Below are 16,769 nucleotides of genomic sequence, written 5' to 3' on the forward strand. Positions count from 1 at the left end.
CAGTGCCAAACCTAGTATGTGCAGGACACTGAAGGAAGCCAAGCCGCTCCATCCTCCCCCTTCCATTTGCAGGCTCCTGACCTGGCTAGCATCTTCCCATGCCTGTCTGATCCCAAGCGGTGGGTATAATAATGCTCCTCTGAGAAGTCTGTGCCCCTTTTGGAAGTGACCACTGTGTAGGCAACAGATGGCCTTGCTTGAAGCACATCACTATCATCTGAACTGTGACTTTTGGTGTTGGCTCAAAAATTAGGGATTGGTGTCTCCTAGCATGATTGCCCTCATAACTTTCTTCACAGCTGGGCCAGCTGCAAGTACAGCATGTCCACCACCTCCCATGCCATCCTCCTGAATCTGTAGGATCTACTAGAGGAAGAGAACCCATGAGGACTTGCTGCATGATAAGATGGCCTGCCTCCAGTCCCTCATCTGGGGGCTTCATGAGGCATGCCGGGAGCAGACTGCTGATCAGGAGATCATTGGACTGAATGGGAGTAGCAGAAGGCCACATGGGACCAGTTAGCACGCTAGCACAAGGCCATGGGCTCCCCCCTAACCTCAGTGATGGAGCGCATGGCTCATACATAGAACGGTCCACTAGCCAACTCCCCACCCCAGCCCTCCAGAGGCTGCCATGTGCATCCTGGGCAATGCAGCCTACACCTTGCTCCCCTGGGTCATGAAGCCCTCCTTGACAGCCTGGACCACACCAAGGAGTATTTCAACACCAGGCTGAGCAAGTGCTGCATAATCGTGGAGCGTGCATTCGGCCGCTTGAACAGGAGGCTCAGGAGTCTTCTTCCCTGCCTGTAAGTACCCCTTCCTGTTTATATAGCCTGAGGCACGGTGGCCAGGGGGCCAGGATGGAGATGTGAGTGCTGACGCACAGGGAAGCCCACGACCCGCTGTAGCAAGATGTTATTGATGGAGTTGGCTGCCTGCAGGAGCACAACCTGACTGGATTTCCCCACTCCAAACTGATTCCTGACAGAGTGGTAGCTTCCACAGTGTGATGGTGACATGCTTCTGCAGGAGGATGACTGGTTGCAGTCAAGTGTCCTGTCGCCTGAGGGCAGGGGTGAGCCATTCAGGAAGGTAGACTTCTACATGTGGAAGTTCTGGAGCCCCAGCTGATCGTCTCATCACTGCATGATGATGTGGTCCCACCATTCGGAAGCGGCATTCAATGGTGACCCGAAGTTTTAGAAGCATTTGCAGCAGCAGAAGCACCAGGATGTGGGTGAAGAGATCCTCTGGTATGGGATGGTCATTGTACTGCTGATGCAGCATGTGGGCAGTTTGGATGAACCATGAACCATGCTTTGAAGCAGCTCCGCTTCCATGGTATCAGTGCTATGGCATCCATAAGGGCCCATGAGGGGGGAGGCAGCGGAGGAGTGGTGTGTGAGATGTGGCCATAGAGAGGAGCCCCTGAAAGAACACATCGCAGCTTGCCTGACCAAGCATCCACAGGAAGTATCCACCCTCCTGCTGACCTTCCTGCAAGGGGCTCTAAATCCAAGGCAGACTCCAATCAGTGTGGACACGCTATTTCAAAATAGTTCTGAGCAATTTCGATGCTCCCCATAGTATGGATGCACTATTTCGATTTTGTTATTTTGGGAGTTATTATTTCAATTGTACCTATTTAGAAATTATTTCCTAGTGTAGACATACCCTATATAACACGCTATTTTGTGATACAGTGTGTTATAGTACCACATCTGCTGCTACCCCCCCATCCACAGGGCTTGTTACCCTGTCAAAGAAAGCTCTTGTGTTTGTTTGACCTGACTTTTTTCATGACACATCCATATTGACTGTTATTGAGCACCTTATTACAGGGGTCAGTAACCTTTGGCACATCAGAGAAATCCACTGGCAGGCTACAAGACTTTTTGTTTACATTGACCATTCACAGACACTTCCTGCAACTCCCATTGGCTGCACGAACCATGGTCATTATTGCTGAGGAGAGCCATGATGAACCGGGTGCTGAAGGTTGCTCATCCCTGTTTAACATCTGCCAAGTGTTTGTAAATTGCTTGATTATTTGTGCCATTATTGTTCCAAGTACTAAGTGGTCTGTAATTCCCCAGGTTGTCCTTTTCCCATTTTCTATAGATGGACACTTTGGGTGTGTCTAAACTACACCCTCTTTACTGACAGAGGGATATAGATTAGGCACTTCGCTATTGCAAATGAAGTGGGATTTGCATGAGGCATAAGGGATCTGTCAGAAAAGGCTTTCCTTGTCGACTGATCCCTGTCTAGATTGCTACTTTTTGCTGGCAAGGTGCCATGTCGGCAAAAAGCAGTGGCCATTTCTATTCAAATGAAGTGTGGGATATTTAATTCCCCACTTCATTTGCAATAGCAATGTGCCTAATCTACATCGCTCTGTCAGCAGAGAGGTGTAGTTTAGACACACCCTATCTTAGCACTTTTCCAGTCCTCTGGAATTTGTCCTATCTTCCACTCATGTTCCAAGGCAATCACTAATAGCTCAGATATCTCCTCAGTTACCGCCTTGAGCATTTTAGAGTGTGTTTCCCCAGACCCTGCCAATGTAAAGACACCTAATTTATCTAAGTAATTTTAAACTTGTTTTTCCCATTTTAGCCTCTGATCCTACCTCATTTTCACTGGCATTCATTGTGCTACATATCCAATTGCTACTAAATGTTTTGGTGAAAACTGAAACAAAAATGTTACTTAGCACTTTTGCCATTTCCACATTTTCTGGTTTTGTCTGTTTCTGTTTTCCCCCTTAATGAATAATGAGCCTATCCTATCCTTGGTCTTCCTCTTGCTTCTAATGTATCTGAGGAATATTTTCTAGTTACCCTTTATGTCCCTAGCTAGTTTAATCTTGTGCTTTGCCTTTTCTAATTTTATCCCTGCATTCTTGTATGATCTATTTATTTATATTCATACTTTGTAATTTGACCTAGTTTTCGTTTTTGTAGGACTCTTTTTTTTAAAGTTTCAGATAATTGAAGCTCTTCTGATTAAGCGTGGGGGATCTCTTGCCTTACCTTCTATCTTTTCTGCAAAGTGGGATAGTTTGCTCTTGTGCCCTTATAATGTCTCATTGAAAAACTGCCACTTCTCTTGAACTGTTTTTTCCTTTAGACTTTCTTCCCATGGATTCTTACCTAATAACTCCCTGAGTTTGCTAATGTCTGCCATCTTGAAACCCATTATTTATTCTGCTATTTCCCTCCTGTCATTCCTTAGAATCATGTACAGGCAGTCCCCGACTTACGTGGATCCGACTTACGTCGGATCCCTAGATACGAACGGGGTGAGGCAACTCCCGCACATGCGCAGCAGCATTCCCGGGGCTCACTCACCTGGGTCCTAGGATCCTCCTGCTCCTCGGGCCGGCTCCGACTGGGGTCCCGGAGAGCTGCCGGGCAGAGGAAAAGTGCCTCCCCACGCCCGCTGCCCCCCCACCCCCCTGCCAGCAACAGGCTGCCGAACAGACAAAAGCAGCCTCTCTGCCCCTCCTCCCCCTATACATGCCGGGCTCCCGGAGCGCAGCAGCGTCCCCGGGGCTCGCTCACCTGGGTCCTAGAATCCACCTCCTCCTCCTCTTCGGCCGGCTCCAACTGGCCTCTGCCTGCAGCAGCTGGCCACAGGGACAGGGATCCCGCAGAGCTGCCGGGCAGAGGAAAAGTGCCTCCCCACGCCCGCTGCCCCCCCCCCCCCCGCGGCCTCGCATCCTGCACGCCTCCCCCCTCCCCCCCTGCCAGCAACAGGCTGCCCCCTCCCCTGAGCAACAGGCTGCTGAACAGCAGACAAAAGCAGCCTCTCCGCCCCTCCTCCCCCTATACATGCTGGGCTCCCTGGGCAAACAAAGACTCCACCAAAACAAACAAAGTGCTGGCCTCATTGTGTTAGCAAAAAAAGGACCCTCCTCCTAGAACCCTGGGTGGTGTGTGGAAATAAAGCTATTAGCTCAAAGCATGGTGCAGAGCTGTTTGGTATTTGATGAGTTACTCCTTTAGTCCTGAGTTTGTCACAGGGACAGAAATAGATGTGAAATCTTCTGAACAGGGGAACAGACAGCAAAACAAACATTAGAGGGGAGTTAACCTTTCCCTATGCTATCCAAAACTAAAAAAAATGTTTGGCTAGAGTTTACCCTACAATATGTACCAGTTCCGACTTACATACAAATTCAACTTAAGAACAAACCTACAGTCCCTATCTTGTACGTAACCCGGGGACTGCCTGTACTCTATTATTTCATGATCACTTTCATCCAGTTGGCTTACCATTTTCAACCAGTTCCTCCCTCTTTGTCAAAATCAAATCTAAAACAGCCTCTCATCCAGGTGCTTTCTCCACCTCTTGAAACAAAAAATTGTACCAATGTATTCCAAGAACTTGTATGATAATTTCTGCCCTACTGTATTACTGTGATATTATGTGGTTAAAATATGGCCATTGTTGCTGCCACAATGGTCTGAAGTTATAAATATTGACTAGATACCTATATGTCACATGTGCTTGTTCCTGGATAATCCACACAAAGTAATTTATAACCAGTCTAGCCAGCACATTGTGAATGAACCATTCAAGTTGAAGACCTGTCAACACATACAATGGACCACTGAATAAGCTTGATGGACTTTCCTATGGGCCAGAATATGGTAATAGCCTCTGCTATGACTCAGGGTCATGTGGCATGGAATTCCATCTTGTGCCTGTAGTTTTCCTCAAAGCCCTGGTCTACACCAGCCCTTATTTTGAAATAACAACTCCTGCTTTCCATGAGGAATAACACTTCTTTCAAAATAGCTATTTTGGGACATATTATTTCAAAATTAGTTATTTTGAAATAATTTCATAGTGTAGACATGCCCAAACTGTGTTGAGGTCTTTGCTGGAACAATGAAGTTCCCTACACATGGCAAAAGATTCTTTTTTGCAGTGGTCTCTGGATTATGGACTTATTCTTAAGAAAGCATTCTAACCAAGGAATTGAAAACCTTCCAATCATTTGGAAGCAACCAGAGATGTAAAAGCAAACCATTTATTCCATCACTGTTTCAAGCCTGATCCAAGAACTTTGCAGTCATTGTATGTATTTGATTTTTTGACCAATTTAAACTCTCACCCCTTTCTTTTTTTCTTATTAATAAGCCTTTTGATATTAGCTACTAAAAGATTGGCAACAGCATGATTATTAGGTAAGATCTGAGTTATATATTGACCTGGGTATGTGGCTGGTCCTTTGGGATCATAAGAATCCTTTGGTTTGTAGCCCAAGGCCTAGTGTGCTTCAGGAGCAGCCCTGGGAACTACAAGTTGTGGACTACAAACTGCAGCATGTTGGGAGAACTTCTTAGCTCCTGCCACAATGTACCGTCTAGCCCCCAGCAGAGTCTCAGCACTGAATTAGCTGGGAGCATGTAGACTGCAGGCAGAGAGGAGGGGCTGCTGAACTGTAATCCTGTTCTGTGTTCTTTACAGAATAAATCCTCTTCCGGTGCTTTGTCAGAGTGGGTCTGGTCTGAGGTGCGTACACACTGACACACAACATGGAACACACAAAGAAGCCTCAAGCTTAGTCTTCCAACTTTGAGTAAAAAGTCACAAGGCTTCCCCTGTGTTGAATAAATTCATACTGGGCTAGTGAAAAAGGAGGGGCTAGAGGTTGATTAAATTGGTTTTAAATAACCACACATCAAGTCTAGTGTTGGGGTGTAGAGGGTAGAACTGGAATACTGTAAGGAAGCAGCATGTCTAACTTATAAGCCAGTGTGGTGAGACAAAGTTTACTTTTTTTTTTTTTTGCTCTTTTGGCACATGTTGTGGACGAATAACCACCAGTTTTGGAGTGTGTCTGCCTTATTTCTCAGCTGTTTGTCCTGAACAAGGCTTTTTCAGAGTTACTACTTCCCAGAATTGAGCCCTTCATCCTGTAAGCGTGGCCTGCATTCTTTGTTCCTAGCTGTCCAATTTTACATTGAGCCATATTGAAACACAGCTTGTTTGCTTGACCAGCTTATCAAATAATCCAGGTGACTTTGTATCAGTGACCTATCCTCTTCATTATTTATGGCTCCCCCAACCTTTACATCATCTGCTGACTTTATCAGTGATTATTTTATGTTTTCTTCAGGTCATCAATAAAAATGTTAAATAGTCGAAGGCCAAGAACCAATCACTGCAGAACACCATGAGAAATGCACCCACTCAACAATGACTTTTCATTTACATTTTCACACCTGTCAGTTAGCCAAGAAAATTTAAAGAATGATATAGCTAAAGTTCAGGAGGAACCTGGTACGGTAAGTGTAATTTTGATTAGTCTTGTCAACTTAGCTAGTGTGCCTCAGAACTGTTCTCCTTGTTTTCTATAAGCACATTTATTGCATCAGCAATGTTGACAGGTACACACTGTGCTGCCCTGCAATGTCAAAAAACATATTTCTTCTGGTAAATTTCTGCACTGTATTTGTTGTCACCACCACCTATAACCTAAACTTTTCAATGTTTTTCATTTATTCCCACACAGTAGATGTGAGGTGTTTGCACAATCGAGATTACTCATAGGAACAATTATAATCAAAAGCCCAGGGTGAAAGGGAAGGGTAGAGGAAAAACTAGGAAAGTAAGTGGGAAAATATACCATCTTCCAAAGTCTGGGAAACATGTGAGGTTGTTGTGCAGGCAGGAGCAAATGTAGTTGCAACATATTTTTTAGTAATAATCTGGAAGAAACTCAGATAGTCAGCAGTATGCCAGTTATAATGAGATCTCTAGTGCCTTCCATCATAGTACCTTCTTTAGTCTCAGAAATGCTTATGAAAACTGAAATATTCAATAAGGCCTGATTTATCAGGAAAGATGTCCAGCGGTTAGGACCCTACTTTATAATTTGAAAAGCATGGGTTCAGTCCCTGGCTCTGCCTCTGACTTCCTTCCTTCCACCCTGTGACTTTGGGTAAATTATTTGGCATCAGTTTCCTTCTGTAAAATGGGGATAATAGAACTTCTCTGTCTCACAGGTGTTTTATGTACAAGATTGTGAGGCATTCAGATATTACACTAATGGGAGCCATATAAGTACAGAGGCAAAACTCCAGCTTTGCCTCGAGGGTCCTGCAATTCTAAGAAAGTAGGGCTTGCCTCAGAGCCTCACTGAGCCCCTTTACATAACCTCACTCCCTTTCTGGAGACATGGGTCACAGTCTACTGAGCCACCTTCATCTTACACCAGCCAAAGAGTTTGGCGTGTGTCATTCTTCATCCTCAGGGAATGTCTCTGTGGTGTGTGGGGAGTGTGGTGGAGAACCTGAGCTCGCCCTCTACTCCAGGTTACAGTCCAGGAATCTTAATGGCTGTGGCAACAGGAAATTTTTCGTCCACTACTAGAGCTATAGCCCTGCCGTGGACCACTTCCCCAAATTGCCCCTGTAAGCACCTTGCTCCTAGTCCATGACCACTCTCATCCTCCCAGCTCTTCTACAGTGCACCATCTTACTCCCTCCTGACGAGTTACTTAAGGTGAACACCTCCCTATTGATCTATTGCATGTTCTGGCACATAACTGAGTCCCAGAGAAAATATTTCATACATTTGTGTGAGGATCCAGCAACACTGAGGACAGAGACCTGGTGGGGATGTCACTTCCTTTCCTCTGTTCTGCAAGGCTTCTCTGAAAGCAAAAGTTAAGTAGATAGGTGGAGTACTGAAAAGTTTAGAGTGTCATGAAGGGCTTCATTTTTTTTTTTTAAGATTTTAACTGTCATTTTGTAGTTTTAATAAATATTGCACAATTACATGTCATCATGATAACGCTATGTTAGAACATTTTAATATAGTGGAGAGTTCAAAACAGTCCCCCATATAGAATAAAGCTACACCTTAAAGGAAATATTCATTTGTAGGGAGACTAAATATCCTAAATATTATAATATTCTGTGAGTGAGATTGGGCCTTAAATTTAGGCTTTTGTTTAAAACAAAACAAGTTTTAACTGAACATCAATAAAAATGTCCATCCATTCCTTAAAAGTGCCAACTGAAACAACAAAGGTAGCCGTGTTAGTCTGATCTTAGTAAAGGTGTGCCCCACGAAAGCTTGTCGCCTGATAAACTATCTTGTTAGTCTTTCAAGTGGTACATGACTGCTTTTTCTGTTTGTTTTAACTGAAACAATGTTTTTGAACACACATCTCTTTACAGTGTTTGCAAGGCAGACAGTGCAGCATTGTTCATACAATGCCTCAATTTTACCATGTGCAGCCTTGCTATAAGCAGCATTGTCCAATGGCGAAAATACAGAAAAAAAATCAGAACTAGCGCCTACACTTGCCTCTTTCATAGATTTGCTAATTAATCACAAGTAAATCAGTTAACTTTTTGTACCTCGATTTCTCTGTTTTTAAAGGAGTTATAATGATTTTCACATCTTAGAAGTGCTTTGAGATTTCTGATTGAAAAGTGTTATATAAATGCTAATTAGTACCATTATTATTTATTGTGGCTAGTGCATGAAACTCAAAGAGTGAAATTAATTAGGAACTAGCTGCACCAACAGTGAAAACAACTTGTCCTATTTTCTTTCTTCAAACTGAGATTAAACAGTGAATGACCTGCATGCCAAGAAAACCAGATTTTAAAATTACTTCAGTTTTAAGAGACACAAGCATTATTAGTTAGGGATTTAAGAGTGTGTGTGTGTATCCTTTTAAATGGTAATTAAGTTTGGATTTTTTTATAAAAAGTATAAGATTTCCTTCTATACTTCATGTCTTTTACCCTCCCATATACTAGCATTATTGGAGAATCTCCCCTGCCCCACCCCCAACAACAAATTACAACAAAAGCAGCTGCACTGGTGGTAGCAATGGTGAAAGCAGACAAGGCTCTGTGGACAGGTAGCTACACATTATTTTTCTACTTCCCTTATTCTGTGCCCTGTAGTTGTGGCCCACTTTTGTAGCATTGGTCTAAAATTAAGTCCCTAGCCTACCACCAGATCCTCACAGAACCCTGTCTCTGTTGGGGCTTTGTGTTTTTTATGGGTCTTTGAGGTACCAAACATGCTGTTGGCTGCTTCAGAAAGAAATAATTATGGTAATATTAATCACAATGTGTATTAATTATTAATTATCAATTATTATTTCCATTATTATTTCTAATTAACAGGTAGTTGCATAAAATTGTATGTTTTAATTATAAGCACTGCAGTTGAATATTTAGGTATTGATTTAGGAGATTAAACAAATAGACATAAAACATTTGCCTGCTATTAGTTTATTAACTAAAATAAATAATAATTGATAATACAAAGCTCAACGGGGGGGGCGGGGGTGTTTCTGTACGTAATAGATTCCAAGGTACTGATTCTACCGTCATTTACACTGATGTGAATCAGGAGCAAAAGTCCGTGGAGTTACAGAGGTAAAACTTGTACAAGATCCGAATCGGGTCCTAAAAGTTGTATAAACCCCAAAGAGTAGGGGATGGCAGATGGAATACAGATGTACTGACTGCTGTATACCCAGGCTGCAATCAATCTAAATTCCCTCTGGAAGCAAAATGCCTTTTTTCTTCTTCCAGAAATCTCCTTATATATAGGACTATGTAGCACTTTAAAGACTAACAAGATGGTTTATATATAGGCATCTAAAAGGTTAACGCTGATCTACTGCAATGCACCGTGGGAATTGTAGTCAAGCCCAAATGCTGGGAGATGTAGTCACGCAGTCTTCCTCTTTCCCTTTCTTCCTCTAATGGCTGCCTCCAGCACGGCAGTGCACAGACGCCTGGCTTCTACTACAGGGGTGAGAGACTATAAACTGTGTAGATTGAAACGATCCTAGGCCGTTCATAGCTCCAGCTTTCCCTTTGCTTTCAGACCAAGAGTTCATATTTTGCGCAAAGTTGTCTACAGAGAAACTGATTTTATGTGTCACATGTTGCTGCATATGACTCTTAAGCTCTGAGGTTTGGGGTTTTTTCTCACTTCACTGCCTGTTCCTATTTTCCTTTCCACTGTCTGGGGCTAGCAGAACTCTTACACTTCCACCAACTGAGCAAATAACTCTCTTGATTTTTGACAGGTGATGACTGAGGAGTTCATTGCTTTCTAGATTCTAATGCTAACCAAAAAGAAAATATCAGAGAGTAATTATAGAGATTAAGGTAAGTTTCTGTTAGACTTTTACTGGAGGATGAAATGGTGTAGATGATTTGCATGTTATCCTGTTTTCTAAGTCTCTGTGCTCGTTTGTCCTGCAAACTCCAGTGTTTGACTAGACAGGAAGGGAAATCTGAAAAAGTGTAAACACGGACAGTTTTGTTAGGCTTTAGGTCCACTTTTTTTAAAGGATATTGTTTTGCTGGTTGGGTCAGAATAATCGTGGCAATAACTAGGGACGTTCAGCATGTAATTCGTTAATAGTGTATCAACAAAAAATGTGGGTACCTCGGACTTAGTGTCCCAGAAAGCACTGGTGATAAATTAGTTCAAATTACTCAGGCGAGTAATTATTTTGAAATAGCGCCACCAAATCGTCCACACTACCGTTATTTTGCGATAACTATTTCAGAATTAGCATTACTCCTGATGAAAAGTGGGAGTACAGTTTTTGAATTCTGCAGCCCGGTATTTTGAAATAACGGGCTTGGTAGTGTGGATGCTCCATTTATAAATTCAACCTGGTGGGGGTGGGTTCTTTTGAAATAAAATCCTAGTGTAGACCAGGGCTCAGTCTTGGCTCATGCTGGGTCCCAGCAACAACCCCTGCTGCGGCTCTACACTAAGTATTTTAGGAGCCAGCAGGCAGGCAGCCTGGCTCAGTCCCAGCTCACGCCTCATCCCCGGGGCTACCCCCACTATGGCTCTGCACTACCGGCTCCTAAAATATTTTTGCTGCAGCAGGGGCAGCTCCTGGGACCCAGTGCAAGTGGGTACTGAGCCAGGCTGCCAGCCAGCCCACTAAAAAATTGATTGGCAAAGCCAGGGAGAGAGGTCTGTATATAGTCAGTATCATTAACCAATAAGCATCCGCTTCTCAGTTAATCGTTTAACTAGCTACACTATTACATCCCCAGCAATAACATAAATTTATATCACTTACCAGGCTAATAATATAATGCATGGATCTCCCTAGCAATGAAATTCATGTAGGGATAATTATGGGAAAACTGAAGCACAATGGAATTTGTTACTTGCCCCCAGGTCATATAAGAAACTTTGGCTGAGCCAGGAAGAAAATTAAGGCGCTTGTGTACTTGGGGATATCAACCAGAATAGCTCCCCATGTGGACACCTTCTATTCTGGAATAAGATTGCTTTTTTTTTCTGATTTGGCTTAATCTCCTCTGGAAGTAAATTAAAGATTAACTGGAAAAGACACCCATATTCCAAAATAGAGCATCCACAATATTTATTTTTGGTTTAAATTCTCATCCTCATTCCAGAATAACTTCTCTAAAGCTATGTCTTCACTGATGAAAAAGGTGTGTGCTTTACTGCATTAGCTATCCTGCTGTAAAATCTTAGTGGAGACAAGGCACTTTAGTGTTACTGCAAGAGAAACTAGATAACATCAACTATGGGCAGGGAGTACAGTGCTGGCTTTGGCCGGTTTCCTCATAACAAACACTATGATGTCTTCACTTAGGATTTTGCAGTGAGAAAACTCTCCCAGAGTTTTTATCTTACTATAAAGAAAATCACTTTTGTATCTTTGAAGACCAAGCCTGAATCTCCCTGTTCTGTGGCTCAGTCACACTCTAATACATTTCCATACAAATCTGGTGATATCTGTCGATGTAGAATTCTTGGAAATAAATGTAAAGGAAAATGTAAAGGAAAAAGTAAATGTTCTTGTTTGTTTTGTTTTATTTATAGATACATTTGAAGTACCAGCTTCTCCTTGTTTAACCTCCCTTCCAAGTCCACCAGATGAGCAACATGGCTTTTCTTGGAGACACCTCAAAACTCTTTTTGGCATTCTTTTCACTGATACTTATGCTTCCTGTGGTCGAAGCCCTAGATGCTGGAGATGCAGTTGCTCTCTTGCTAGGCATAGTTCTGACTATCATTGGATTCTGTGCCTGTCTAGGCTTCTATGCAAGAAAAAGAAATGGACAGTTATGATTTTTTTAAAGAGGTAACCTGGTCAAGCATAATCCTAAACTCTACTTGTTACAATTTAAGGTTTAAAACTGAGCCTCAGTTCTTGACAACTTTCAGAACCATGGAACAGGATCCTGCAAATTCTTCTTGCTGTGCCATCCTCGGTAATAAAGACTATTACTGGTAGAAAGGGCTTGCAGGATCTGTCTTTATGACAGTAAGAAGATGATTATTTCATATTCTTTGGGTTGAGGGGTTGCATTACATGAGGAAACAAGCTATTTGAAGAAGAAAAAATTATCCAGGTTCATTCACAGTGAAAGTTCATATATAAGTGTAACATTTCTACAATTTGATTTCAGGGGTTAGTCAGCAGGAAGGCAGCTGTAACCTCCTTGTCAGGATAATAAAGATTTGAAATATTGATGCACTCTTAATATGATAGCTAAAGAACAGCCTACTTAGACTTCTGTGCGGATGTTTTGTTTTTTTTTCTAATTAGAGTTAATCCCCCATAACAGCTCACTGCTTCCGTAGGCAGGCTGAGACATGGGGGAAATAGACAAATGTGCTAACCTTTTTTTCTGTATTTTTATCTTAGAATGTGCCTCTTCTGTAGCTTGGAACCCTGTTACAAATTGAATCAAATTTAATCAATAGCTATGCCTAAGGATTAGACATTGATTTTTCTTTAAAATGTGTATGAAACAGGAGAGTGTATATAATACTTTGACCAGTCAAACAAGGAAAAAGTTTCTGAAGACAAGATTGAAATGACCAAATGTTTTGTGCATATATCTGTTGGTTCTTATACATTTATATTGAGTTTTCTTTGAGGTTCTCAGGTTTTGGGAATTGTTTGTCTGTTTTGCAACAGTAGAAGACTTACTATTTTGTTCAGCAACTGCTTTTTAATTCTGAGGAGTAGGGGTTATTACAACTGAGATTATGTAATTTTTCCCATGTGATCAATAAACTCAGTATACTCTTTGACAAAATCTAAATGCCAGTGAAAAGCCACCTGAGCGTTATTGAACGTACACTGCTCAACACGTGAGTTTATACCCCTTTTGGCTATGTGCGAAGGCTTAAATCCTAACCCTATCCACCTGATCTCTGCAAAATGAGAGCAGAAGTTTGTGCAAAAACTAAACTTGTGGTTAGACTCATACTACAAAGCTGGAGCATGCAGCTAACAGTTTCATTTGCCACATGTTCTGCTAGCTCCTCTGGAATGTTCTGACTTTGATATGCTTTGTACTACTTGGCTAGAAGGATCTGCTGAAATATCAGCCCAGAAAGGCCAAGTGTGTTGCTAATGGTGAAGTAGAACCTCTTATGCCACACCCACCCTCTGCTGCCACCAAAATGGGACATATCGAGGGACACCCTTTATAGTGCGCTAATTGCAGTGAGGATTTTGGCCCCCATGTCTGTTTGCAGCTGGCAGCGTGGCTGCCTTAACTAGATCAAAAGAGAGGCCTGCACAAAGCAGCAACAGATAGAAGAGCACAAAGGTGAGGTTCCCATCATCTTCAACCTCTTCCTAAACATGCAGGCTGTGTCTACACTGGCCGCCTATTACGGAATAGGCATGCAAATGTAGCACTTTGGAAGAGGCAAATCCGCGGGGGATTTAAATATCCTACTTGCAAGTAGGAATAAGAGATCCTCCGGAATAGGGCTTTATTCCGGAGGATCGCGCCAGTCTGGACGCTTTTCTCTGGCTTATCTCCAAGCCGGAAAAAAGTGGGGGTCATGAAAATGCAAATGCCGTGGGGGATATTTAAATCCCCCCCGGATTTGCCTCTTCCAAAGTGCTACATTTGCATGCCTATTCTGTAATAGGGGCCAATGTAGACGTAGCCGCAGTGTGTTAGCTGCTCACACGGTACCAATGCAATGGGCTGGTGTCTATAAGACCCAGTAAAGAAGCTAGGAGTTCAAATTTGTGCTTTTCATTTCCATTCTCTCCTCCCTGCCACCACCCATCCTTCTCTAAATGTCTCCATCAGAGGGGAAGCATAGACAGGGATAAAATGTTCACGAGACTCACTTGACAATCGCAAATCAGGTAGATCCTATTTTGACATGTTGGAGTTGTAACACTTCCAAATGCCATTTGTAAGTGTTTTGACCCTTATTTCCTCTTTTGAGGAGAACAGACAAAGGAGGAGAAAATATAATTGTTAAAGCCTTGGACTTGTCAGTTTTACTATATTTCCCTTCTAACAGGGCTTCCGAGAACTGCACAGAGCTGACCTCACAGGAACCAATACAAATTGCCCCCTTAATACTTGACTCTGGGGAGATCCTCTTTGATTCCATGATTCTCCAGCTCAAGTGCTGTCTAGTAACACAGCTCACAAGGTAGTTCTGTTGACATGAAGACATTTCTCCAGCTTCCCTCATGTGAACTCTCCCGTCCACAGGTTCCTACAAGTTGGAGGAGGGGGGGAGGTGGCTTCTGCACAGACAGAGGTAGCATAACGAAAATTGCATTTTAAGATCTACCAGCACAAGAGAGGGGAACAAAGGCAGCTGCCGTGCTCCCAGGCTTTCAGTGGGGGACCACTCTCTAGCAGCAATGGATGTCTTGGGCATGGTTAGGCAGTGGAGAGGATGCTATCACACAGTCTTCCATGTCTATGCCACGCTGTAAACAGAGTGGCAACATACTGTACATGCATTTTCTTTTCCCATCTCCTCCAACCCCTTAATTTTTTTTCCATCACTAAATTTATTAACCATTCCCAAATTCTGAAGTTTCAAAGAACAAATTTCATTGCGGCTCGTTTTTCCCAAACACCTCCATTGTCAATTTAGAAGAAAATCTCCGATTGGTTCTTAAGTAGTTTCATGCAAGTAGGCAACAGCCTTTCCCTGTACAGCAATACAACCACGCCATTAGTGTCATGCTATGGGATCCCTGGAATTTTATTCTCTTGCTTGTAGCTGCATGTTCCTAATTAAAGGATATTCATGATGCATAATGGTGTTTTTGCTGAGTTATAATAGAAATTATTTATTGTATTGCTGGAGAATTACGTTTGTTAATGGTTTGATTAAGAGCACCCGTCATGGCTGATCTTCCTGGTTTTCCTCAATTTTTAATAAACTCAAATAGATTCTACTGTTACTTTGATGATTCAGCTCTTGCAAGCAGCAGGGAGGAGGGGAAGGAAATTAGAAGTAACTGAAAATGGTTTAAATAGACGATTCAGCTCTTACAAGAAGGGAAAAGGGAGAGGAGGAAAAAAATAAGCTGATGAAAACAGTTCAAAGTAGGGATGTAACCGACTAGTCGACTGCCCGATAAGCCTAACCCTTGCTACATTTCATAAGCAGAGCTGTAGCAAACCCTCTTATCAACTGATTGAGCAGTCGATGGAAATTCCATCCACTACTTGATTAGCTTCCTAACCGCAATTTAATATCCCTAGTTCAAAGTATTTATTTTTTCACATTAGTTGATTCAGGGCATCTAGGTAGTTTAGGTTTACTTGTCATAGAGTGGTTTGTTTTTGTCCTGTTGCCAAGATACATCAATACTGTCACATTTCATTGTCCACTACCAACATCATGGTAATTTAAATCCCCTTAAAGGCATGATCCTATTCCTTTGAAGTCAATAATAAAACTCCCATTGAGTTCTGTGGGCCCTTAATTGGCCATTGGTTGGTGAGAGACTCAAGGTATTTTTATAAACTGTCAATTTTCAGGATTGCAATAAATAGGGGTTTTTTATAAGAAAGCTAACAAGTAATGGAAGCTTTTCGGATCAGATATCTAAGTAAAAAAGATTATTGTACTATTTCCCCCCAAAAAATACAGAAATGCCTTATATATATTATGAGACGTTTTCATAAAGCAATTCAAAACAGATCTTTGTGTCTCAGCATTCCTCAGCGAAAACTGTGGTTTGGTTACTTAAAGGGGTTTTTTTTTTTTTTTTTGGACTTCATTTCAGCATATGGGGATGGTTCACTTTCAGCAAAGAACAACTGTTATTAATATTTGTTTCTGTAGTGGGGAGGAAAAACAAACTGCAGCCTTGCAACCCCCACCTCTTAGTGCACACAGTCTGCCCCCTAATTAATGTAGAAAGGTTAATAGCCAGGAGCCAGCAGCTTCCAGCAGGTATGTTCAAACTGCCTTAGCAATAGATATTGCTTAAGCTCAGCAATTCTTCAGACATTTAACAACCTGCGTGAAGCCCACCTTGCAGCTGGACGAGGCAGGAGGCCTTCACTCTGAAGGAACGTTGCCGGGGCAATAAGCTTGCAGCGCTATTGTAGTAATAGTATTGTATGCTGCTCTCTCTGGGGTGATAAAATGGACTAAGCCACTTTTAGTGCCTTTCACCCACTCAGATAAATGTCACTGCTGCGACAATGCTTACAACAGTGCTTTGGCCTTCTACAGCACCTTCTGCTCCTTTCATGTGTGTTGATGAATAAGTGCCTCACAATGCCCTTTTACAGATGGGGAAACTGAGGCAGGAAGCAAGATTTGGAATAGTGTTTCGCAAGCAGAATGTGGCATGGGCTGTAATGCTGACAATGGTTGCTGGAGCATAGCATGCTTTGGTCATGCCACCTCGTTTGTAGCCCACATACAACATACTGCATCGCGGGAGTACTCCCAGGGCACCCCCA

At 42.5% G+C, this 16,769-nt stretch overlaps 1 protein-coding gene across 1 annotated transcript; it reads left to right on the forward strand.

Annotated features, from left to right (window-relative positions):
* Window positions 1–9,668: 9,668 nt before the first annotated feature.
* On the forward strand, window positions 9,669–13,115 carry SMIM30 (small integral membrane protein 30). The gene is made up of 3 exons (XM_075929541.2): window positions 9,669–9,808; window positions 10,088–10,169; window positions 11,884–13,115. Exon 3 carries the CDS (start codon window positions 11,938–11,940, stop codon window positions 12,130–12,132), a length of 195 nt encoding a protein of 64 aa, XP_075785656.1. The 5' UTR covers window positions 9,669–9,808; window positions 10,088–10,169; window positions 11,884–11,937; the 3' UTR covers window positions 12,133–13,115.
* The last annotated feature ends 3,654 nt before the right edge of the window (window positions 13,116–16,769 follow it).

This window comes from Pelodiscus sinensis, chromosome 1, assembly GCF_052426305.1.
Source record: "Pelodiscus sinensis isolate ZL-2025 chromosome 1, ASM5242630v1, whole genome shotgun sequence".
Classification (NCBI taxonomy): domain Eukaryota; kingdom Metazoa; phylum Chordata; order Testudines; family Trionychidae; genus Pelodiscus; species Pelodiscus sinensis.

Coding starts and splice junctions, on each gene's coding strand:
- SMIM30 (XM_075929541.2), top strand. CDS start 11,938: ATGAGCAACATGGCTTTTCTTGGAGACACCTCAAAACTCTTTTTGGCA.